Raw genomic sequence first — 26,350 nt, forward strand, 5'->3', positions numbered from 1 at the left:
AATTTGAATGTCTATGCAGAGAATACTAGTGTGTGGTGCAGAGTAACTTTTTTTTAAGCAATGTTCATGCACCAGGCACCCTCCAGTTCTCCAGGATGCCGGACTGCTGAGAGTATACTGTACTCGTACTCAGAATCAGGTTTATTATCACTGACGTATGTCGTGAAATTTGTTTTTTCAGCAGCAGTACAGTGCAAGACATAAAACTTACTATGTGTAAAAATAAATAAATAGTGCAGAGGAGGAATAACAAAGTAGCATTCATTGTCAGTTCAGAAATCTGATGGCAGAGGGGAAGAAGCTGTTCCTGAAATGCTGAGTGACGGTCTTCTGGCTCCTGTACCTCCTCCCCAATGGTAGTAACGTGAAGAGGGCATGTCTTAGGTGGTGAGGGTCCTTAATAATGGATGCCGCCTTCTTGAGGCACCACCTCTTGAAGATGTCCTCAACAGTGGGAAGGGTTGTGCCCGTGATGGAGCTGGCTGAGTCTACAACCCTCTGCAGACTCTTTCAATCCTGCAGATTGGAGCCTCCATACCAGGTGGTGATGCAACCTGTCAGAATGGTCCCCACAGTTCATCTGTAGAAATTTGCAAAGTCTTTGCCTTCTTCATGGTTGCATCAACATGTTGGGCCCAGGAACTTGAAGCTGCTCACCCTTTCCACTGCTGACCCCTCAATGAGGACTGGTGTGTCTTCTCCCGACTTCCCCTTCCTGAAGTCCACAATCAGATTATTGATCTTGCTGACATTGAGTGCAAGGTTGTTGTTGCAACACCACCCAACCAGCCAATCTATCTCACTTCTGTACACCTCCTTGTTGCCATCTGAGATTCTGCCAACAGTGGTGTCATCGGCGAACTTATGGTTGGTGTTTGAGCTGTGCCTGGGCACACAGTCCTGAGTGTAGAGAGTAGAGCAGTGGGCTAAGCACACATCCTTGAGGTGTGCCTGTGTTGATTGTCAGCGAGGAGGAGATGTTATTGCTGATCCACACTGACTGTGGTCTCTCGATGAGGAAGTCGAGGATCCAGTTGCGGAGCGAGGTACAGAGGTCAAGGATTTGAAGCTTGTCGATTAGTACTGAGGTGTTGAACGCTGAGCTATAATTGGTAAAGAGCAGCCTGTTTATTATGTATGTTTCATCTTTTTACTATTCCCTTAAAGGTTCTTTTCATGTGTCCCTGCAAAATGTTATTGCATTTAATATTTCTGATTATAGATTTAATAACTTCATAAAATGTATATTCATACCTGTCACCTTTCTTCTAAAGAAGAATCTTGTGAAAACATCCTTGAGCCACTTGGTGCTGTTATAATTGATGGTTGGGATTACCACATGAGGTAGCATCTCCCTTTAAAGAAGTAATTATGTCATGTTAATGCCAACCTTTCACACGTTGTGGCTCCATACGAGGTGCAAACACTGACCTTCTCAATTTGAATTATTTTTGACAAAGTCTGATGGAATGGAAAGTCCCATAAGGTTTTGCAAGTAGAAATTATATTCCAAAAGCAGTCACTGTTAACTCATCAAAAATAAATTGAAATGGTTGATCAGTTAATTTTCTTTCAGTTAAAAGAATATCAGTGAGTTCATCCTAATCTTCTTTGCATTTGGTGAATTTATATCCAACTGAGCAATGTGATGGGATTTCAGTTGCCCATTCTTAGACTGCAACATGAGATTAGATGGCTCAGATCAGTAGCTGAGCTTGAACCTGAGACAAAAGTGAGCCCTGGATCTGTTGGTAACTCTGGCCCCTCTCAAGGAAGTGCATTCCAAGTCCACTTTGGAGATTTGAGCAGCTAATCCATGGTGCTGAGGAATTTCTCTTGTGTTGGAGGTGCTGTCTTTCACCTGGGATGTATAACCAATGTACCACCTGCCAATTAGTTGTGTATGAAATATCCCAAGGTCATATTGAAAAAGAACATGGAATTCTCCGCACATAAAACCATTTGTGGGAGCTTGCCTTAATAGCAATTTTTATCCATTTTTGCAACTGGGATTATCCTTTCAAAATAATTAATTTGCAGTAAAGTGCTATCCTGATATGAGGTAGATCCTGAATGAATTCAAGTTCTTTCTCCCATTTACCTATTGAATCAAGTGGTCAATTGCTCCAAGTAGCTGCGAATACTTGCTGCTTACACTGACTTGTTTGAGCGAGATGGCAGATGTGGTCGTGGAATGGTTGCGTGCCTTGAGGTGACAGTAATAAAGGATTCAGTTGATTTAATGTAAGCAAAATGGAATCTGGTCATTATCTTGTGCACAGACTTGGCGTCAGAGGAAACAAAATGTTGGCTTCATTTTGAGAGACTTCAACTTAATCTGCAAGTCTGTGAGGGTGGAAGGAAGATCTTTGGTTTACACATACCTTTCACTGTCATGAGTCATGAGGGTGGGGATAAATCCAGCAATGACTGTCTCCTGCTCTACTTGACATGTTGACATCACCTTGGGTAGAAATCATAAATAGACTCTCACTTACTCTTCTTGCTAAAATCAAAACTATTAGGTGTATGTCTTTTCAGGTGAGAGTGGATCCAAGGATTTGAAAGCAGACATGTGGTCATAATTTGTTGTGAGGTTATAGAGACATCATATTATAGACAGGAAGAGGCATGTTACATTGCTCTAAAGAAAATAATGCAAGCAAATTTCGACAGTCTCTCTGAACAACCATAGGGATCATGATGCAGGGTTAACCTGATCCAGAAGCAGGCAGCACGATAACTTGGTACTGCCTGTTAATTCCCACAATGGCATTGTTAATTAGCTGCAGGCCTCAGAGGAGACTTCAATGTGATGAGTGATGAGTACCAGTTAAAGGTTGCCTGCATTACTTAAACCCAAGCAGTAACTTGTAAAGATGAGTTGCATAGATGAGGTGCAGCAGGTGTCTGATTCCAGTGAGGACAACCTTGCTGAAACACAGACATCTCACACTGAGATTCAGGAGGAAGAGTTGTTCCCCCAGACTGTCTGGGCAGAAATGGACCCCTTGCTTGGAGCTCTTCCCCATCTCCTTCTGTCATGTCCAACTTCGCCTGCTCTCTGCTTATTCTTCCAGTCCTGCTGTCTTCCAATTGGATGCCAATTAGTGCCTGCCCATCCAGAAGTAGCTGGTTTCTGCAGAAGCCTTCGAGTCCTTCACCACCTGTCACACCACTCCTTCTAGACTTCAATAAATTTAAAGAGCTTTTGAAAGCACAATACTTGCAGAATTCTGGTAACAGCTAGTGGAGATCACTCAGCAGCTGTCTGAGTCACAGTTAATGCTAGCAGGTGGTGGGGATGGAAATAAGGCTTCCCAGCTGCTGTGTATATCTAAGAAAGGGCATAAGCTGAGGGTCACTCTCAAATGCCAATGTTAACATTAACCCATCAATGCATCCTGCTGTGCATTCCCTGTACATTTCCACTGGGTAGTGACTGCCTGTTTTTTAACATCCTCATCAATATTGGGCAGCTATTCCCACTGAGGTGCATAAGTGGGTACAATTATGTAATCTAAAAAATGTGGGCTTGGGTGCAGATTTTGTGCCCAATTAATTTAAAAACATCCCATAATTCTTTGTTATCTCTCTGAACGCTTGAACGACCGTGCGATTTAATGAAAGTGTTAGATTAATATTGCAGCTTAAAATACTGCTTGTGATGATTTATTAACTTATCAAATTTTCTGTAAAACATCTCCCTTTAGCTCTCAATACACTACTTCCAATTAATTCTTCTACAAAGAACTTTTATCATTAATCTTTATTATAGTTCTTTCCAAATTTAGCTGTGTTATTGTTGGATGGTGTCCACATTGGAAGTTGTACACTATCTCAAATTTCTTAATTTATGGGTTAGATTTCCTTCTTGCCCACACAGTGCATTAAGTGCTGGTTAGTTCTTTAACCTTTAACAATTTTCTTCGTACCACAATCTCAAGACTGCACAATTTGTGCTGCTTGAATTTGTGATTCTCAAGAGTTCCCTGAACTTGTCAAAACATCAGCCAGACATTGATGTGCTCTACAGCTTCCTTTGGAATAGGTGGAGAGCATCAACATCAGTTTATTAATTGAGAATAATAGTTGGCAGGAAGGAAATGTTATGTACTCCCCATGGGGTGAAGAAGCAAGAGAGGGTCAAGCTGGTTTTGGAGAGTCACCCTGCCTGTGAACATTAGATTACAGAATCATAGAAAGCTTATGGAAGGAGGCCATTTGGTCCATTGTACTAGTCAAAAATTGCTACCCAGACTAATCCCACATTTTAGCAGATCCTCTGGTGAATCTTGTTGCATATAATCATCAGTAGCTTTATCTGTTGAGGACCTCTGAAAGGAATTGAACATTCTGCAATCTTTAGCAAACATCCCCGCTTCTGTCCTCATGATGGAAGGTAAGTGATTCATGAAGCAGCTGAAGATGATTGTACCTAACGAAACTGCCTGAGGAATTACTGCAGCAATGTCGTGGGACTGGGCTGCCTGACCTCCGACTAGCACAACCTTCTTCCTTTGTGTGAGATATGACTCCAACCACTGGAGTGTTTTCCCATAGTGCCTCGATGCTACACTTGGTCAATTGTGGCCTTGATGTCACCTCACCTCCTGGAATTCTGAAAACAAGGCTGGAGGGAGGTCTGTAGCTGAGTGCCCTGGTGAAAGGACATTGAAGAGTAAGTTATTGGTGAATAAATGCTGCTTTATAACGACAACATTTAAAAGGTACTTTGACAGGTACATGGATAGGAAAGGTTCAGAGGGATATGGGCCAAATGCGAGCAAATGGGTCTAGGTTAGATAGGAATCTTGGTTGGCAAGGACCAGTTGGGCCCCAGGGCCCATTTCCATGCTGTGTGACTCTGACTCTCTGACCCTATGACAGTTGCCATCACTTTACTCATGACTAAGGGGACAGAGTGAGCAGTAATTACCTTGATTGTCCTGCTAGTTGTGAATGGGGAGCTTACCTAGGCAATGTTCCACAATGTTTGGTGATGCCAGTATTGAAACTATACTGGAACAGCTTGACTCAAGAAGTAGCTAATTTTTGGAGTGCTGGTCTTCAATATTACAGCTCAGATGTTGTATATCCTGCAGTCTTTGCTGTATCCAATGACTCTCAGCCATTTCTCAATATCATGTGGAGTGAATTGAAATGGCAGAAGACTGAGTTATGTGTTGGAGAGGATCTCAGGAGGAAGCCAAGATGGATTATCCATTCAGCACTTCTGGCTGAAAACGCTTCAGCCTTTGCATTTGCACTCATCTGCTCTGCCCCAACATAGCCACCTCCTGTTATCTCTTTGGGTAACAGGAGGAGGCTGTGTTGTCCACCTGTAGTGTGAAAGGTCATGGCTGTCGTGTGACAGTGACAATACTGCTCTGCTCATCTGGTTGGAAGACACCACCGTCAATCAAGGTCTGGCTCCACCCACCTATTAGCATACACATTTGACCATTGGCCCGTGTAAAACACCATTGCACCTGGCCCTGAGCGATTGGCTTGTTTGAATTACCTGGGCTGGCTCCACCCAGCCCTTCAGTGGTATAAAGGGTGCCACATGCTTGTTTTCTGCCTCTTTTGTTTGTCTCTGAGGGATATTGAGGTAAGCTGTGCACTGCTTAATAGAAATTAGTTAAGTATCCCTGGGACCATAGAGCCGATGCTTGTATAGAGTCAGGGGGTCAGACATTGTATTGTTTTCTCCCTGATCACTTGTAACCAGTTTGTTTTGTGTGAGTGTGTGCGCGCGCATCTCACCCTTGTTGCGATTTCCCCCCCACTTTCGCAATCACCTGTGTGTCTGTGTGCAAATGTGCATCCATTCCCATTCATTCTGTCCCCGCGTTTGTCTTTGTGAGTAAAGCATTTTTAAACTCCAAAGACTGTGTCTGGAGTCCTTGTCCTTTAAGACCTCAAAGAACTGTTTCTTACAACACCACCATCATTTATGATGAGATGTGGTAGGACAGCAGAGATTTGATCTGATTGTTTGGTTGTATGACAGCTTGGTTCTGTTTAGTGTGTATGTTGGCCTGTAAAGCAGCTTCACAATACTGTGGCTCCTCCTCATTTTTCAGTATAGCTGCTGCTGCTCTTGAATGTCCTTCTGCAAACCTCATTGAACCCAGGCCCAATCCCCTGTCTTCATAGTCATGGTAGAATGAGGGATATGTCAGGCCATGAGATTACATGTTGTGATAGTGTACATTTCTGCTGCTGCTGCTGGTCCACATTGTCTCATGTTTGCCTAGCTTTGTTTGCCAGATCTGTGTTCAGTCTATCCCATTCATGATTGTAATACCCATCAACATGATGGAGGTGTCCTCAGTGGTTAACATTACACACTAATGAATTTCAGTTCCCTAAACTGTTATTGAACAGGACATTGTCTGAATTTTATCTGTAAGGGAGACGTTTAGAATACAGAGATTCAACACGAGGAATATCTAGGAGGAAAGTTTATTAAATAGAATTTCCATATTCCAAATATGAATATCTGATGGCCTCCGTGGATTTGGAAATTGACCAAAGAACCAGGAATAAAGAACTCAGAATCCTTGCTGTATAGCATTGCTCTCCAGCAGTGGATAGCAGGTAGATGCACAAGGACAGTTGCAGTCACGTTGCTGAAGACTTGCATGTGCATGAACAGGCCAACAGACGACAACTTGCAACAAAGCTATAAGGTCTGAACAAGGCAAGGTATTTCTGCCAAAGAAAAAGGACTCCAAGTGTCAGGACCATGTAGAGACCAAGGCCAAGGTCAAAGTCAAGTTTATTGTCATATGCACAAGTACGTGTATGCACAGGTCCAATGAAAAACTTACTTGCAGCAGCACCACAGGCACATAGCATCGTATAAGCAGCATTCACAAGAAAAACATAAATTATACACAATTTTTTTCAAGAATGAACACAATTAGAACAAAAAAAAACAAAGTCCACTTCAGTGCAAAGTGATCAAAATGTTGCTAAACTGTAGGGATTAGGGTTGTACCAGTTGGTTCAAGGACCGAATGGTTGAAGGGAAGTAGCTGTTCTTGAACCTGGTGGTGTGAGACTTCAGGCTTCTGTACCTCCTGCCTGACGGTAGCTGTGAGAAGATGGCATGGCCCGGATGGTGGGGATCTTTGATGATAGACGTTTCTGCCTTGAGGCAGTGTCTCACGTGGATACTACCTATGGTGGCAAGGGATGTGCCCGTGATGTATTGGGCTGAGTCCAGTACTCTCTGCAGCTTCTTACATTTATGAGCATTCAAATTGCTGTACCAGATCATGATGCAATCAGTCAGGACACAAATTAATTGCACATAGTTCCTGAGAGCTCCTGGGATCTTTTATCACCAGCATCACCTTAAGAGATCATGCTAGTACGTGTTGTGCAAGGGTAAGTTACAAGAGCACACAAAAAGACATGTATTTTAATTACTGTTTACAATAAATCTTGACATACTATTTTAAATTAGGTAGTCAGTGCTTGCTTTTTACATATTTGCTTGTAAAAACATTCAGGATACAAGTTCATAGAAGTAGGCTTCAGGCAATGAGCTCAACAAAGAGAGACAAATAGCTGCTTCCTTCAATAGTGCTTGGCTTCCACTTATCCCTTAAAGTGCTCTTTCTGCTCGTGCCTTTCTATGAGTATACTTTATCCGGAATTTATACTTTTTGAGGCAGATCTTCAATGCTCTAACTGCTCCCTTTCACTCATTGACCAGGTAACCTTGTTTACAGCATTATCCCCATGATTATCCCAGTTTTACCCCATCAGAGACACCCACCTCCCCAACCCTCCTTGAAGCTTTACCGGTTTCTTTTGTCTCCTTCCCAGTTCTGATGAAGGGTCTTTGACCTGAAATGTTAGCTCTGTTACTTTTTTTTTTGAGTATAATCCTTCTTACACCCAAAAATGGCAACACAGGTCAACAGGGTGATGAAGAAGGCATTTGGCACGTTTGCCTATATCTGTCAGGACGTTGAGTACAGGAGCTGGGATGTAATGTTACAAATGTACAAGTCATCAGTGAGACCACACTTGGAGTATTATCCACAGTTCTGGTCACCCAGCTACAAGAAGGATATCATTAAGGAGGAAATGGTGTAGAAATGATTCACGAGGATATTACTGGGACTAGAGGGCTTGAGTATAGGGATAGACTGGGGCTTTTTTTCCCCTGGAGCACATGAGGATGAGGGGTGACCTTATAGAGATATATAAAATAATGAGAGGCATAGATAAGGTGGATGGTCACAGTGTATTTCCCACGATAGGGGAGTCTACAACCAGAGAACATAGATTTAAGGTGAGAGGGGAAAGATTTAAAAGGACCTGAGAGGTAAATTTTTCACACACACAGACACAAGAGACAGCAGATGCTGGAATTTGAGCAACAAACAATCTTTTTCGCGCAGAGGGTGGTGGGTATATGGAAAAATCTGCCAGAGGAAATGGTAGAGATGGGTGCAATCTCAATGTTTGAAAGACATTTGGACAGAGTACATGGATAGAAAAGGTTCAAAGGGATATGGGCTAAATGAAGGCAAGTGGGACAAGCTCAGATAGACATCTTGGTCAGCATGGGTGAGTTGGGCCAAAAGGTGTGTTTCCATGCTGTATAATTCTGTTACTCAAAAATGAGATCTGTCTGCTATAATTGTAGAGTGGATTTCATGACTTTATTCCCATCGTACCTGACAACTGCAGCACAAGTTTCTTGAGAACCTCTAAAGGTTGTTTTGACATTGTGTAATCAAGCTGATAGTAACTTGCCTTCAATGTCTTTTGAACAATGTGAAATCCAGACAGAGTAGAGTTTCACCTCCATTTGGGAACAGAAGATCAGTGATTTCAGTGCATTAACTTATTGAGTCTTTTATTTTTATTTATTTTCACTATCAATGGTTAAATCATCCATGTACATAGCTAAGTAATCTTATTTTAACCACGCTGTCAGGATATCACAGAGCTGTGCTGTTATATTCTCTCCCTTCACACAGAATAGACTTTGTCTGTTTATGCGACACCTTTCTGCTTTACTGAAACAGGCATGGTGAGGGCATTATATTAACATTACAGGTTTAATACAGTTTACACTCAGCCAAGATGATAGTAATAATTTTATGTGCACGCAGATTCCAGTCAGATTTCTTCTCATGGATGAGTGCACAGCAGTAAAGTACTGACGAGCTTAACAGTACTCCAGCAGTTGACCCTTTTCATTATAGTAAATTGTTGCTGTGGCAAAATTTAGTAGTTTATAATACTGCAGAGCACTGCAAGGTTTGCGACAGACAAACTCATCTATTGTATTGTCTCGCCACATTGCCCATGTCATATCTCAGACGTGTTGAGTGTTTGGGATTTTCACACATTTTGTTTTGAGAGAAGCCATTAGGCAACATCTAAGTGAAACCAGGAGATGGAACACCTTCATATTAAAATAGCACCAAGCTTAACAACCCATAAAGCAGTAACTTTATCATGCTTAAATGCTGTTTTTATCCTTCAGGATTTCCTGTTGTAGAATCACTCCTTGGACATATTACTGTTGATCATCCCTTCCTCCCACACATAATAGATTACGAGGAGATGAGCTTGTTACTTGCCATGTCCTCTGCTGTTATTTGGAAGAATCCTGCAGTAAGTACATTGAATGTTACCGAATGTTAACATAAGTCTTACTGCTTTTAGGAATGTTTTGTTCATACTATTACCCAGATCAGGTTTGGTTCCAGGAAATGGTGCATTGCACTAATGGCTTCCTTCATGAGGCATGACTTCCTCAGCTAGTACACGTTGGTAAGATTAAAATATCTTTGTGATCTTTTCTTGACATTCTTTCTAGTGTACTATCAGATCTCCATTGCCCTGCTGCATCTAAGGCAAGAAAGTTAAAGGTGTCATTGTATCCTTTGTGGGTGCATGCCCATCTGACCCACAGGAATTTTAAAAAAAAAGAAATGCAGCAGTTGCCTTCAACGTAACCTGAGTCTTTTGTGACCAGGATCCAACGTGTCAGTGACAAGTTTCCACCTCATCCCAGCATCACTGGCAACTTCTGCTCCAGTTGTACTTGTTAGGTACCTGCTGGAGAATAAAATCAGATGTTTAGTTACGTTATTACTTAGCATCTTATTTTGCTTACCTCAGAGTGTATGTGTTTAAAATATGTGCCGTATCCCATAAGCTTTTATTCAAAAGGATGTTGAAATGCTTCAATGACTTTTATTCATGCTCTTGACAGAGAGGAATTTCTTAATGCTGGTAATTCATGTTAAATGACTGTGCCAGATACTTAAGTCATAAAGTACAGTCTAAACTCTAATTGTGCAGAAAGTAACAATAACTTGCCTTTATTTCCAGCACCTTTCATGACTTTAAGCTATTCCAAAGTCAATTGCTTACTTGAGTACTCAATTTATAGTCAATTGCGTATTCTTATTCCATCCTATATTCTGGCAATTATGGAAACCAATTCTGCAATTTCAGAGTCCACAACTGCAATGCGATACTGGATTTTTTTTTGTGGGGAATAAGCATTGGGCAAGGACCGGCAAGAGAACTCTTGTGCTTTTCCTAGAACAGTGACATTGATTTTTTTTACATCCGGCTGAGAAGGCAGATGGAGCTTTGTTTTAATGTTACATCCAGAAGACTGCATTGGAATCTCAGATAAGTTTAAGTTTTGTCTGCAGATTGGGATGTATGAGCATCCTTCTGATTTAGAGGTGAATGTATTATCACTGGCATTAACTGGAGTCACAGCAAGCAGGTCATATAGAAACAAAGCTTTTATAAATGAAAAGATCTTAGAGCTTCATCTGAAACACATTCTGTGGCTTTTTGACCCCCCAGTTGAATATCTCCTTTGAGCACTGGAATTGAATGCAACAATCATGACTTGGTTGGACCAGAGTACTGCCTGTTTTCATTATCACCTTTCACTTGCATTTTGTGGTATTAGCAATGCAGTTTAATATTCTTTTGTCTTTATAGTTTATTCTCTACTGTGGTTAGATGCGTGGAGCCCACTGACATTCTCCACTGTCTTTGAACTTTTTCCTTTGCTACTTCAAACCTTCCATAAAATGTAAATGTTTCTTCAATAATGCAATACTCTAAATTCATCTGGCTTAAATTTTATCTGCCATTATACTGATTCTTTTTTCATGCTTCTCATTTTGTACATTTGAGTGCTGCTTCCTCTAATTCCATTATTCCTTCCTGGTTTAATATCATCTGTAAATCTCTAGTGGGATCTGAGTCCGTGCTCTTGCTTTAAACTGGAAACAGGAATTAGCCATAGCCTTATTGAATGGGGGAGTTGGGGCAGAGGGCCTACTCTTGTTCCTAATTCACATGTGTATCTTTTCCTGTGTAGGAATGGTCCTCATGACAATTTCTAGGAAACCCAACCATGTACAGTCGCCACATTCCAACTTTCCCCTTCTAATGACTACCTATTGTTTTCTATTTGGTGAATGTGTTAGTCTTATCCAAGATTTATCCACAATTCTGAAGGCATTCACTTTAAATAATATCCTCTCCCATGGCTTTATCAAAAGTCTTCTGAAAATCCAGCTTGACACATCATAGTGCTCATCCTGTGATAATGGTGCACCAATAGAATTACATTCTCTATATCTAATAAAATGATGTGTGGGGAAAATTGGCACATCCATAACTAAATCAATTAAAAATATATAAAATGTCTATAAAATGAGGTATCAGTCTAATTTAATAAATAATTATTGTTATGGAATCTCAATTAAGTAGTCATCAGTTGACCAGATATCCATTCAGATCTCTCTCTTTCTCTCATTTTTTTTCTGTCTCTTTTGTTCTCTCTCTCCCTCATTCTCTCTCCTTTCATAGTTTGAACTGCCCAATTCGCCACCATTGTCATTTATAAGGTTTTTTTTTATTATTTATTCATTTTTCAGAATCTGGGTGTTGATGACAAGGCCAGCATTTATTTTCCATCCTTAATTGCCCTTCAGAAGGTGTTGGCTCACCACCTTTTTGAATCATTGCTGTCATCCTGGTGAAGATGATGGAAATGGTGGCAAGTTTAGATGTTGCTGTTAGAGCAGCCTTAGCAAATTTCTACAAAGCATTTTGTGGATTGCACTTACTGCAGCCACTTTGGACCAGAACTGGAGGGAATGTACATTTAGGGTGGTGAATTGGATCCAAAGGAAATAGGCTGCTTGATCCTGAATGATGATCCACTTCTTGAATGTTGCTAGAGCTGCATTCAGGTTCAGAATCAGGTTTTATCACTGATTTCTACGTCGTGAAATTTGTTGTTTTGTGGTAGCAGTACAGTGCAAGGATATAAAATTTACCATAAATGACAAAATAAATAAATAGTGCAAAAAAAGGAATAACGAAGTAGTGTTCATGGGTTCATGGACCATTCAGAAATCTAATGGTGGAGGGGAAGAAGCTGTTCCTAAATTGATGAGTGTGGGTCTTCAGGCTCCTGTACCTCCTCCCTGATGGTGGTAATGAGAAGAAGGCATGTCCCAGATGGTGAGGGTCCTTAGAGATGGATGCCACCTTCTTGAGGCACCGCCTCTTGAAGATGTCCTCGATGGTGGGGAGGGTTGTGCCTGTGATGAAGCTGGCTGAATCTACAACCCTCTGCAGCCTCTTGTGATCCTGTGCATTAGAGCCTCCATACCAGGCTGTGATGCAACCAGTCAGAATGCTCTCCACTGTACATCTATAGAAATTTGCAAGAGTCCTTGGTGATATACCAAATCTCCTCAAACTCCTAAGGAAGCAGAGCCGCTGGCATGCCTCCTTCGTGATTGCATCGATGTGTTGGGCCCAGGATAGATCCTCCGCCATCCAGGCAGGTGGAAAGTATTCCATCAAGTTTAAGTCTTTCATTGTAGGATGCCCAACCTCTGATCTATTGTTGAAGCCACAGAATTTATTTAGTTTGTTCAGCTGAGTTTCTGGTTACCGATGATATCTGGGACTAGGTGGTGGATTAGGTGATGGTCACACCATTGGATGTCAAGGGTAGTTAGTTGGACCCTCTCATTGGCGATGACCATTGTTTGGCACTTTAATGGCGTGAATGTTACTTGCCACTTCTCGGTCCATGGATGAAGGTTGTCTGGGCTTACAGGAGTGGACTGTTTCATTTATTGAGCAGCTGTGAGTGAAATTAAACATTTGGATGGAAGAGACTGGTATATTGTGTATAAGGTTTGATTCTGTGAGTAGGACAGTGTCATGCTGTTGCTTGACTAATCTGTGGGACAGCTTTCGCAGGTTCAATACCAGCCCTCAGTTGTTATGCAAAGCTATGTAGGACTGACTGGCTTGGGAGCTACTTAACTGGTTCTGATTTGGTGCCTGGATCAATGTTAAATGGTGCAACTGGTTTTATTCTTTCTCTGTTTCATTAAGTGGTGATGATGTGACTAAGTGGCTTGTGAAGCCTTTTAAGAGTCAATTGTATCGATGGATCTGGAATTGCATATTAGTGAGACTGGGTAGGGGGGCAGGTTTCCTGAATGGCCTTAATGAAGCAGGTGGTTTTTCACAAATATCCAATACCTCTTATTATTACTAATCGCTTTTCTTCAGAATTTAAGATTTTTTTTTACTGAATTTAAGGTGGAGTTTGAGCTTCAGTATATACATTGTTAATCCAAGTTTCTGGATGATTAGTCCAGTTCATTAACTGCTACCTCACCACCATATATTTATTAATTACTATTTGTCACCGTTGATTGTCTCCCCTAATTTGATTAGAATTTGATATTGATTACTTACAGTTGGGAATATAAATTAGTGCATCTGCTAAAATGAAAGAAAAAGGAATTTCAAACAAGTTAAGTTTTAACACATGACTATTCACTAACACCATGTATAGACATATAATTTCCTTTCAAAATTGCATTTTATAGAGATGGTATTTTCTGCCATTTTGGTAATTTTGTACCATGTGGATGTGGCTTCAGACAATGTAGGATTAGAAATATGGTCACACACAGCTCCAAAATAATTGCTGCTCTGCAGTTGAAAATTAGATTAACCTGGAGTAGAGTAATTTTGCACACATTTCTCAATGCCATAATGCCTGTTGGGAAATCTGTCGACTTATTGTTAAGCCAAATTTTGTTCTCTGCTTTTTTGGGGGTACGGTACTCCCCAAATGACAACACACAAAAGTTTGTCTACAGTCAGCTTTTTAACCTCACCAGGGGAAAAAAAAGGCTGTCTTATTTAGGCACAGACCAAGCAGGTTCTTCAAATCCAACTTTTCTGGAAACCGTGTGATTTAAAGGGCCAATACTCAAACTGCACTCTTTCTCCTCGCTGGGATCTGTACCTTCCTGCATCCTCACATATAATCTCGTGTGTGCCCTGACTGCAGTTCCCATCAAGGTCAGAGTCACTGTCAGTGCAGTTTCCCAGCCTCAGGAACAATCCAGGCTGCTATTGCTGTTATCTGCCATATCTCTCAGCATGTGCTCACTGGCGCATTCGGGCGATCATCCAAAAAGGCACACTCAAGAGAGGGGACTTTTTCTACTCAGGCAGAGGGATTTGCCTTCACTGCAGGTTTCCCCAACGTGCAGTTAATTTTGAGGCTGCACTCTTGTTCCAATGGAGACTCCCTTGACAACTTCCTGCGAGGAACATTTGCGCTGGAATGTCTCCATGACCTCTGTACACTGTACCTTGTATCTCCTCGACAGCCTGTCAAGGTCCCTTTGAACCTTCCCCATTCTGATGAGGATTTTCCCATGCCCCTCCCATCATTGCTGCATCCACTCATTCAAGTGACACATGCCCCAGTAGCTGGAAGAGTGTTGCTTTTAAAGCTGCATATTCTTTTAAGAGCTACCTGTAAAGATACTCTGGTTAAATTGGAACAACTATGAGAACTTGCAACACATAATAGGGAATGGCAGGCCAAAACTGACAATATCAGTTTTGTTGCATATTGCACAGAGAGAGCCAGTGATGGTGTTCTGCATTTTGAAGTTCTCATTCTTCATGTGACTTTGACAGAGTATTAGGTCTATCTACCTTGATGTAATAGCACAAAAACAAAATAGTGTGAATACATTTATTAGCCACAGTTTATTTGCATCCACGAAATCACTGATTCATCTCAACCTTAGAGGTAAGTTGTGTTGTGGACCTTGACCATCAGCTGGATTGCACAGGGTGACATTTGTACAATATAATGTGACACTTTCATTTCAAGGTTGGTGTGCTCTATATTTTTACAAGAAGAATCAACACAGTATAAAGTGTACAAAAAAAAACTGATCAACTCTTTTGACATTCACTTTTTTTTCTCTGCTTAAGGATTGCCCTCCTGACGCTGGTGACTTCCGGCACCAGCAATGCTCTGCACACAATGACGTGAAGTACCAAGGGCAGTACTATGAGTGGATTCCCATCTACAATGATCCAGAAGCTCAGTGTGCACTGAAATGTCAGGCCCGGGGAACAACCTTGATCGTGGAGCTATCACCTAAAGTCCTCGATGGTACCCGATGTAACACTGAGTCTCTGAATATGTGCATCAGCGGAATTTGTCAGGTAACTATTCGTACCTTTCCATAATTATTGCTGGAGGTTCTTCATATTTTATTGGAGTAAGTCTATATTTACAGAAGGCTTTACATTCAACGTAGAATGATTGTTACCAGATTCTATAAGATGAATATGTGCTTCCTAAACCTAACTTAGTTTCTTGAATTGTATACTTCTAAGTACTGCAGTCTTGTCCATGCATTCTGAGAACTGTAAGCAGATGCCAGTGAAGAAATTCTGAATAAAGTTTAAAAAAAAACTTCAAATGCTGGAAATTTGAAATAAAAACAGAAAATGCTGGAAATACTCAACTGGTCAGGCAGCATCTGTGGAGAGAGAAACAGAGTCAAAGTTTCAGATCAATGTCCTTTCATTAAAATTGGTGCTGATAAGAGTCACTGACCTGAAAAGAAATAACATGTTGTTTTACCATAAAAATATACATAATAAAGCACTAACAGAATATAACTTGACTCCTGAGTAACTTCTGATTTCAGACCATTTATTATTATATCCCAAGTCATGATAAAGTTTAGTGCACTCTACTTGCATTCTTCCATTTGCCAAAGATTAATTAGATAGGATAGGAAAATCAATTTTTCCTCAAGTGAAATGAGTTGTGACCATTTATTGTGGTCACAACTCATTTCTTATCACCTTGGAAATTTCATAAGATATTGTGACATAAACTAGGCATGGCCCTATTAGGAGTTGAGAGAAGCCAACCAAATCCAGAAGTCCTTGAGAAATAAAAGAGTAAGAAGAGAAAGAAATAAAAGAGAAATAAATGAAGCAGGAAAGGGTTGGATGTGACACTTGTATTGGAAGTACAGGAGAGGATCAGGCTGAATAAGCTTCAGAAAATATGGAAAAGAAAGTGCAGGGCAAAGGTACTGTAGCAGAATAGACTGGTCAAGCAGTATCCAAATAACTTCTCTAGACATGTAAATAGTAAAAGGGCTATCAGAGAAGTGGTGGGGCCAATTTAGCAACCAAAATAAAGAGCAGCTCTAAAAATTAGTAGGCTTGACTTAAGTACGAAATGAGCATGTTACACTGTGTTTACTGAGCATTGAAGACTTTGCTGAAGCTTTAGTAAATGAGGAGTTTGTGGGTGTTCTGGGTGAGATGAAACTAGGTAATAAGGAATTACTAGAAAGGCTGTGGGTACATAGAGCAGGTGTGCTGTATCCTGCTGTTGTAGGGAAAATTGATATTCCAGGGGAGTGGCCACAACTTGCCTCTTGGTTTCAGACACAGGTGTGGTGCCACAAGAGGATGGCAAATGTTACACCCTTCTTCAAAAAGTGGCTGAAGCAATTACAGGAAAGTCAGTTTAACATCAGTGATGGGGAAGTTTTCAGAGCGAATGTCCAGGAGAAAATTGGCACTCCCTTGGACAGGTATGGACTAATGTTAAATGCAAATTGCATTTGACTAACTTGAATTTAATGCTGAGTTAATAAAAACTATTGATGAGAGGTGTGCAGTTGATGTGTAAGTAGACTAGTGAAAGGCTTTTGATCATCAACCAAAATTAGGAGATTTCAAGCAAATGGAATGAAAAAGGCAAGTATATCAAACTGGTCAAGGGGTAACAAGCAGAGAGTTATGATAAATGGTTGATTATTTAGACTGGAATGAGATAGAGGCTGAGAAATTCAATTCCAAAATGCTTTTTTTGCTTTGGAGTTATGCATCTGTTATCTATCATTGAAAATTGAATGAAAATGTGATTGGGATCATTATTGGGTCTTATGCCATTCCTTGGATAATTGACTAGGTGCTGCCTGGCATGGGGCACACTTGTACCCGTGATTGATTCAGGCATCAGAGACACATTGGATGGCATTATTCATTTCGGACCAACGTGGAAGAACTTCGACTGAGTTTTCTCTGGAGCAGTCATTTTTGGGCACTCCTGGGACAGCTGGATTTTCTCAATGCAGTGCTGCACTGGGACCCATGTTGGTTAAGTCCCTGACTTACCCATCATTCTTCTGCTTCCCACATCCAACACCCAACCTTTGATGTCACTCCTGACCCCACAGGGCTGAAGCCCCATCCTTCCAATCCTCTCTAGACCCTTGTTCCTCCCAGTTCCATAACACCACAACTCCAAGGCCTCAGATGAAGGATCTGATCTCCCAGGAGCTGCATTTGAGCCATTTTCCACATGGCCACCACTTGGCCCAGTCCTTGGCTGATTATTTTTCTCTGTCCCCAAACGTCCAATCATGGTCTCCCACATTTTCTCCTGGCCCTCACAGGCTGCAATTCCCCAACCTTCAGCCCAAGGCATCATTATCACTTGGGTCAAAGGCTACTGGCTATTCCTTCCCCATGGCAATGAGAGCCTGGTCATGGCCCCAACTCCTGGGCAGCATTTGACTGAATACAGAAGTGGTACCCCGATGAAAAAGGTGCTGAAGAGCTCATATAGTGCATCCGTTTGTGTGCATTGGGGTGTTTCCCCCAATATTCTGCACTAAGTCTGATGCTTGTTCTGATATATGTGAAATGAGTGCAATTCAATACACAATCGGTAGTATCTACAGGAGGCACTGCCTTGAGAATGGAAGCCTCAGAGGGAAGTGGACTCAGCCCAGTGCATCACAGGCACATCGCTCCCCACCATCAGTAGCGTCTATATGAGGCGCTGCCTCAAGAAGGCAATATCCATCATAGATCCCCACCATCTGGGCCATGCCATTTTCTCGCAGCTACCATTGGGCAGGAGGTACTGAAGCCTGAAGTCCCACACCACTAGGTGCAAGAACAGCTACTTCCCTTCAACCATTCGGTTCTCGAACCAACTGGAAAAACCCTAATCACTACAACACTATGACTACTTTGATCACTTTATACTAAAATGAATTTTGTGTATTTTTTTTGTTCTAATTGTATTCTTTCTCATAAAAAAAGGTTTCAATTTATGTTTTTCTTGTGAATGCTGCATATATGATGCTGTGTGCCTGTGATGCTGCTGCAGATAAGTTTTTCATTGTGCCTGTGTGTACATGTACTTGTGCACATGACAATAAATTTGACTTTGACTATAAGGTAGCAGATTGAAATTTGCAATGACATGACATTGGAAAAGTGTGGGAAACATTGAAAAAGATGACTGCAGACTTCAAAAAGACCATAGAATGATTAGAATTTTGGCAAATTCTATACCTTTAGTATACCTTTCCTCATTGTATCTTTCAATGGGACAGTTTCAATTGGGCTGCAAGAACCTTAAGTCCTACAGGTGCCTATAAATAAATCTTTGAAGGTAGCAGGGCACGTTTTCGAAGGAGTGTAAAAGTATATCAGATCTTAGACTTTAGACATTAAGGCTGGAATATTCTCTCCATTTCTGGTCATTGCACTTCAGAATGAGCCTGAAGGCTTTGGAGATGAGACAGACTAGAATGGTTTGAGGGAAGAGGATTACTCATGTGAAAAGATTGGGGAAGCTATGATTCATCTCTTCAAGAAAGAGAAGGGTAAGACCAGATTTGATAGAAATATTTAAAATCCTGAAGTGTTTAGAAAGCTTAAATGAAACAAAATAGTTTACAACAGCTAAATAGCCATTTACCAGAGCCTTCACATTTAAGGTCATTGGCAAAGGAATGCATGTGATCGAAGGAAAAAGACTTGTATGCAATGACTAATTGGGATTTAAAAGTGCAGAGAATTGGTGGTGGATACAGGGCAACCTTCAAATGGGAACTGGATAAATACATGAAGGTTTAAAAAAAAAGCAGCAAGATGGGGATTGAATGGGAATGGGGCCATCTGGATTGCTCTTTGAAAGATGAACTTGTGGCGACTCACCGTCTAGTCGGGCGAACCGGCTCGGCAGTCGGGTCGCGCGGCGTCGGAGCGACGAGGCCCAAGATGGCGGCGGGCCTCGTCTTTCCGAGCGACGGGGAGAACCCGCGCGCGGGAAAGTCCTGATGACGTAGGACTTACGTCATTGCCGGTTTTTTTGGGCGGGAGTTTTTCTCCCTTAAAGGGCCCGCACAAGGCGGGAAAATAAACCAGTTCTGTTTGGCAATCCTCCGAGTAGAGTCTTGTTTTATTCCGCAGTAGCAACCGCTACAAACTTCTTGATCAGTGATACTACAGGATCATGCACAAGAGCCTGGGATACAGGGCCGCTGATCTTTTTCTTACTCTCTGAAGCAAAGTAATCGGTGTTCGTTTAGTGGCTTCCACCACCAACATAGCTGAGATGAGGAAATCAGCCCTACGGAAAACCATAGATGAAAGCCTTTTTATTAATAAGATAAATAAGTTCTTGGTCATCTTCTATTGTACAAGATATCAGACATGTTGGAAAGTGTAATGATGTGATAGCATGAGTGAGGAAGTAGCAATGTCAAATTTGATTTTTAAAGCCTGATGATTGGAGGTCAAAGGATGCTAGCAGAGTTTGAAATTGATAGTGTTGAGGTCCTGGGAAAGAAAAATAGGGAATTATATTGTATGTGTTGTTTGTAGTGATGTGGTAGTATGTGGTTGAATGAGAGTTTGTAAGGTAGAGTCCTTGACATTTAAAAATAACATGTTGAGATGAATGCTGTTTCCAAATACCTCATGAGTTCAAACATTTAAATCAAACGAGATTTGTTATTAATATTGATAAAACAAGGATATTGATGTTAATAGAGTAATGAGGACCAAAAAAAGAGAGAGAGAGAGAGGTTAAACGGAGGAGATTCTTGATCTTGTTGAGGAGCAGCAAGTTTTGAATGGACATGGCCTCTATGGAGAGTATTGGACACTAAGAGTGAAAGAAATATTAAGCAGGAAAGGATAGGACAGTAGAGAAAGAGACCATGAAATTTTTCAGCCTCATTCAAAAGCCATTGAGGCATCCTTGTCCAACATGTCTCAGTCATGGAACCTGTCGCTTAAAAAGTCAGTCGTGCCCAGGTTGTTGGGTGCTGCTGATTAGCCCTTGCACGCTTTCCTTCTGGCACTAAGGAATTCTCAAATAGAAATGTAACACAGCTCCAAGGATGGAAGAGGAAGAAAGGCCAGAATTTGGGACCCAATCGGAGCCTGTTAAGAGAAGGAGTGTGGTGACTGGAGGTTAGGTTCTTGTGGGGTTCTGAGTGAAGTGGAGATTGAGGCAAAAAGTCATTGTGGGACCTCTGGGGATTGAAGGTTGGTTCAATGGGAGTGCTTAAGGAAGGTGTTTAAACTTAAAATAAAAAAATAAGTGGACATATATCATTTCTGGCTCCCTATTGAATGGACCTCTTGTACGATAAGATGGATTCTTGACCACACAATCTACATCATCATGGCCAACAACAGTCACTCCTCAGAACAATGTGATCTAATTTCCAAAAGAATGTTGCATGAGAAATGATGCCATCCAGTGCACAACTGTCACAGAAATTACACAAAGGTGATTTGTGCCCAGAATCGCTTGGTCAAATATCTGGAGTATTATGAATTGACCACTCCAGAAATAAGTGATTTTGAGAGATCATAGCGATGAGAAAAGCAATGCAAGGTGACTGAATTGCTCAGTCACTGCAGCTAAGCTGCTAAAAATTGAAGGTTTAAGGGTTGGTCCAGAGCTAAGGACCGCCAGATTAGACATGTGAAAGACATGAAGGAATTACGGAGTAAATTTTCTGCTTGCTTGCTCCTGGCATGGAGCCTGTTGGGAATGCAAATCAGGAAATTGTGCAAACACAGCCGAGAATTTTCTTTCCAATAATTTTAAAAGGATGTAAAATCATGGGCTGTCTACACAATATACTGCTATATGTTCCCAGTAGACAAACCTTCATGCCAAGAGCTTGCAGTTGGAAAATTAACCCCTATGACTTTGTACAATTTAAAGAACAAGCTTCTCTTTGCTCCACTGAAAGGCAAGTGTTGTTCCAAAAAAGGACAAAGATTGTGTTTTAGGATGCATGTTCACAAAGAAGTAAATGGATGTGCAGTGTGGATCCTTGCAAGAATGGGCAGGTTAAGATGATAAGTGAGGGAGAATTTCAGCATGAACTCAGCATGGACTAGAACTCAGGGCAAACTCAACCCTGGGGAAACCCTTGAATAACCATAAAAAAATATCCAGAGGATGAGCTATGATCTAACCACAGGTAGATTAATTTAAAAAGAAGCCAAGTAGACATTGAGATAATTTTGTTAGCATACCATACAGTAAAAATTCACAGAGTAATGCAAAGAACCAGAGCCTTTTTGAATATACAACAATGAATCTGTACAAATAAACCAAAGCCAAAAGCCTGGGTTACCTGTTGCCAATACCTTCATAGATAACTTGCCTTGACAAAGGTCTTTCATGACATACCAGGCTATCAATTCTTGTAACTATTCCCCTTTCATCTGAGGCCTGACCAGACAAAAGGACTGAACTTCTTGACCTTACCCATTCTGTCCCACGTCTTAATGAGAAGAAGTTCGTATGCATCTTGTGTCATAATGTGAAACATTATATGTACATCAAGAGCAAGAGGATAACTACGGAGAGGGTAGGATCACTCAAGGATAAAGAAGGGAGCACGTGCTTGGAGGAGGAGGATGTGGGTGAAGTCCTAGCTAATACTTTGCGTCAGTGTTTACCAAAGAGGGGGACGTGAAGGGTAATGAGATCAGTGAGGAGCATGCTAATATGCTGGGACATTTTGAGATAAATAAAGAGATAGTGTTGGGTTTCTTGAAGGACATTAAGGTGGACAAGTCCCCAGGGCCTGATGGGATAGACCCCAGCTGATTGAGAGAGACACAAGATGAGATTTCTGGGACCTTGGCCAAGATATCTGTGTCCTCTGTAGCCACAGGTGAGATCCCAGATGACTGGTAAGTAGCTAATGTTGTTCCATTCTTTAAGAAGGGAAATAGGTATAATCTTAAACTCACTGGTCTATAGTCTCACATCAATGGCAGGGAAGCTATTGGAGAGGATTCTTGGGAATAGGATTTATGAGCATTTATAAAACCATGGCTTAATTATTAACATTCAGCATGGCTTTGTGTGGGGCAAATCACGTCTTACTAACTAGATGAGTTTTTCAAGGAGTGGACAAAGGTGATTGATGAGGGTAGAGCTGTGAATGTTGTCTGTGTAGATTTTAGTAAGGCGTTTGACAAGGTCCCCGGTGGTAGACTCATCCAGAAGATTGCTTGGGATTCATGGTGACTTATCTGTTTGTATTCAGAATTGCCTTGCCCACAGAGGACAGAGGGTAGTGGTTGACGGGACTTATTCTAGCTGGATGTCCGTGACTAGTGGTGTTCCGCAGGAATCCGTGCTGGAACCTCTGCTATTTGTGATGCATATAAGTGACTTGGATGAAAATACAGATAGGTGGGTTAGTAAGTTTTCAGACAATAGGAAGATTAGTGGCATTGTGGATAGTGTAGAGGATTGCCAAAGGATACAGCAGGATATAGATCAGCTGCAGATATGGGCGGAGAAATAGTAGATGGAATATAATCTGGCCAAGTGTGAGGTGTTGACTTTGGGAGATCAAATGTAAAGAGACAGTACACAGTTAATGGCAGGACCCTTAACAGTGTTGATATACAGAGGGGTCCAAGTCCATAGCTCCTTGAAAGTGGCTGCACAGGTTGATAGGGTGGTAAAGAAGGCATATGACATACTTGCCTTTATTAGTCAAGGCATCAAGCTCAAGAGTCAGGAAGTTATGCCACAGCTTTATAAAACTCTGGTTAGGCCGCATCTGGAGTATTGTGTTCAATTCCATTCATGGCGTCATAGGAAGTATGTGGAAGTTTTGGATAGGGCACAGGAAATATTTACCAGGATGCTGCCTGGATTAGAGGGCATATGCTATAAGGAGAAGTTGGACAAATTTAGGTTGTTTCCTCTGGAGCGGCAGAGGCTGAGGGGAGACCTGATAGAAGTTAATGGGAATATGAGAAGCATAAATAGAGTTGGCAGCTGGTATCTTTCTTCTGGAGTCAAAATGTTTAATTCTGGAGAGCATGCGTTTAGGGTGAGAGGGGGGCAAGTTCAAAGGAGATGTGCGGGGAAAGTTTTTTACTCAGTTTTTTTTTACACAGGTGCCTGGAATGCACTACCAGGGTGGTAGTAGAAGTAAATATGATAGAGGCATTCAGGAGGGTCTTAGATAGACACATGAGTGTGCAGAGAATGGAGGGATGTGGACATTGTGGATGCAGAAGGGATTAGTTCAGTTTGGCATTTAATTATTAGTTTAATTAATTCTGCACAACATAGTGGGACAAACAGCCTGTTCCTGTGCTGTACTGTTCTATGTTCCATGTGTTATAAGTTTGTGATGTTGACCGAAGTAAATAAAGACAAAACAAACATTTGTGATGCCTTCATGGAACCATATGGTTTTGCTTGGGGTCTTTCAGCCTGGTATGTTTATACTAGCTCTTTGAAAGTGCTTTCCAATTATACAGCTAGTCCCAATCCTTTAAAACAAGGAGAAAATTCCCCAGATCTTAAAGGAGTAGTAGCCCTTGGACGATGTAATATTCAAATAATGAATGAGAAGGATTTACTTTCTGTGAATTCATTTCCATTTTGGTGTCTGCTTCATTGTAAGGATGAGATTGAAAATAGGTTGTTGGAGTTCAATCCATTTATGGTTTGTAAAGCAAACACTGCACTCAGGAAAGAAGCTTGTTGCTAAATTAAAATGATATATGCAGACTCTATAGTTTGATAAATAGAATGTAGTATGACTTTTTAATCTTTGATGCACTCCTTAAAAATGGATCTATTTTACTGAGTGAAGCAATAGATAAGAAATGAAGGATTGTTAATTCACTGACAGAAACAGAACAGGGTATTTTTCATTTGATAGCTAATGTTTTGCTCTTTATTGCTTTCTGTCAGAAGCTAATTATAGAATCCATTTTCCAAAAATTTTCCATACTGCAATATTTGGATTCTATTAAGTATTCTTTTGTGTAAGTAGCCTTCTAGGCATTTCAATGGTTTTATTCAGCTGTAATTCAAGGGACACAAGGTTAGTCTCCTATTCATCATTACCAATGACCCTAATAATTCAGTAACTCACAATTGGCATTTGTTTTATAAATGGCTTAATTCTGTGATTGTTAATTACTTAAATGCTGAAGGAGGGTTATTCCAGTCGCATGGCAGAGTGCATTTCTGTGTGGGAACTATTAAACAGGAATGTTGCATTCTATCCAGGTTCTAGTTTCCCTTATTCCCAGGAGTTTTGCATTTTTTCATCAGTGACATTAAACAGATATCTTCACTGTCGCAAACAGAACACAAGACAAATGGCATTATTCTGTAAAATAGCAATGCTTAATCTTTCGAAGAATGAAATGTATGTTGAAAAGTGTTGCATGAAGAATGAAGACAAATACAGCAAAAAAAAGAAACGAAGTACATTTTAGGAAGGCAGCCACATTGTTATGTGTGTGGATATTTGAATATTATGCACTTTCAGAATTGATTTTAATAATAAAATACGACTCTCATGATAAAGGACTGTGTTTACGGCTGTTTGCAGGCCTGGATTTCCTGAGTGTAGTCAGCATCAATTGCACCCTTGTCTTACAGTGGGACCTCCCTGAGGCAGTCTTTGCCAGTGGTACAGTTTCCCTGCCAGTGCTCTCATTTATGTTGCCATCTTGGCTGAATAATGCCTGACATGGGTCCTGAAACCAACCATTTCCTCAGCTGTCGATAAAGACCAAAATAGTTTTGTTCGGAAATCCATGCACTAATTCATTCTACTGCTCCCCACCACCATCCGTGACTCTTGCCAACTACACCACCCTCGTCCCACCTCGTCATTAGCTGCTCATTTAGGGTCAGGTTGAATCCTGACCCAAACTCCAACCCTCACTCCCCATCTATCCACCTGCATTTCTTTTTTGATATTTGGAGGTGAATGTTAACTCCTTTAGTATTCTAAAAATGTCAAAGTTGCCTCTAACTCATCCTGCTCCAGGTCTAGCAGAGGCTAGACAGGCCATACAGTGACCTTGCCCCCAGGAGGGTTGTAATGAGCTTGCAATATCATTTATTGCTTTTAACCCTGCCTGAACAAGCATCCTAGTCTTTGTGAAGCATGGGAGATTCAAGAGAAGCAAAGACTGCCTGGGGTAGAGGACATGTGCCTTTGCTGCTTTGCTAGTGAGGCTGGAGGGACAGTAGTGCACACCTCAACTCACCAGGATATATTCTTTCCTACGGTCATCACTCCATGCTGCATCCCATGTATACCAGCAACAGCACCTTCCTGGATTCCACAGGATGGGTGTCAGTTGTGCTGAGCTGCAGGCAGAGATCCAGTTAAAAGAAAATCTGCGACTTACAAAGTTAAAAGGTCGCATCTTGAGCAGAATGAATGATGATAGTCTAACTTTTCTCCTGATAGTCCAAGAGGAACCCATTCAGGCAAAGTTTATACTTCTGTTGGTTTACCATTTAGGACTTCATTTCCGCACTCAACGCTGTCCACGATGGACCAGAACCTTTCTTCACTCCACTTCCCTTCACTGCTGCTGTAACCCTCCCCCATTCCTTTTCACCTGGAGGTTCAGTGTCTCCAGTGCTCTCCCTGCCATTTTCCACTGGCAACCGACTCCAGTATTTACTCTGCCAGACTTGTTTCTGCTGACCCCTTGTTCTGCAGCACATTAAGGACAAGGTGGTTTGTTTAATCAGCAGACATTTAACCAATCCAAACATCTACCCATTCCACCACTAGTGTCCTCTGCAGTGTGTGATACCAATAGGCTA

General features: G+C 41.3%; 1 protein-coding gene across 2 annotated transcripts in view; it reads left to right on the plus strand.

Annotated features, from left to right (window-relative positions):
• The window catches only part of adamtsl3 (ADAMTS-like 3), a 509,738-nt gene that overhangs the window by 253,323 nt on the left and 230,065 nt on the right, over positions 1-26,350 (plus strand). For both annotated transcript variants that reach the window (XM_052040649.1, XM_052040648.1), the window contains exon 6: positions 15,358-15,594. In XM_052040649.1, the coding sequence (XP_051896609.1) occupies positions 15,358-15,594 (237 nt within the window). The remainder of the gene's footprint in view (positions 1-15,357; positions 15,595-26,350) is intronic.

The sequence above is a fragment of the Pristis pectinata genome, chromosome 28 (assembly GCF_009764475.1).
Source record: "Pristis pectinata isolate sPriPec2 chromosome 28, sPriPec2.1.pri, whole genome shotgun sequence".
Lineage (NCBI taxonomy): Eukaryota > Metazoa > Chordata > Chondrichthyes > Rhinopristiformes > Pristidae > Pristis > Pristis pectinata.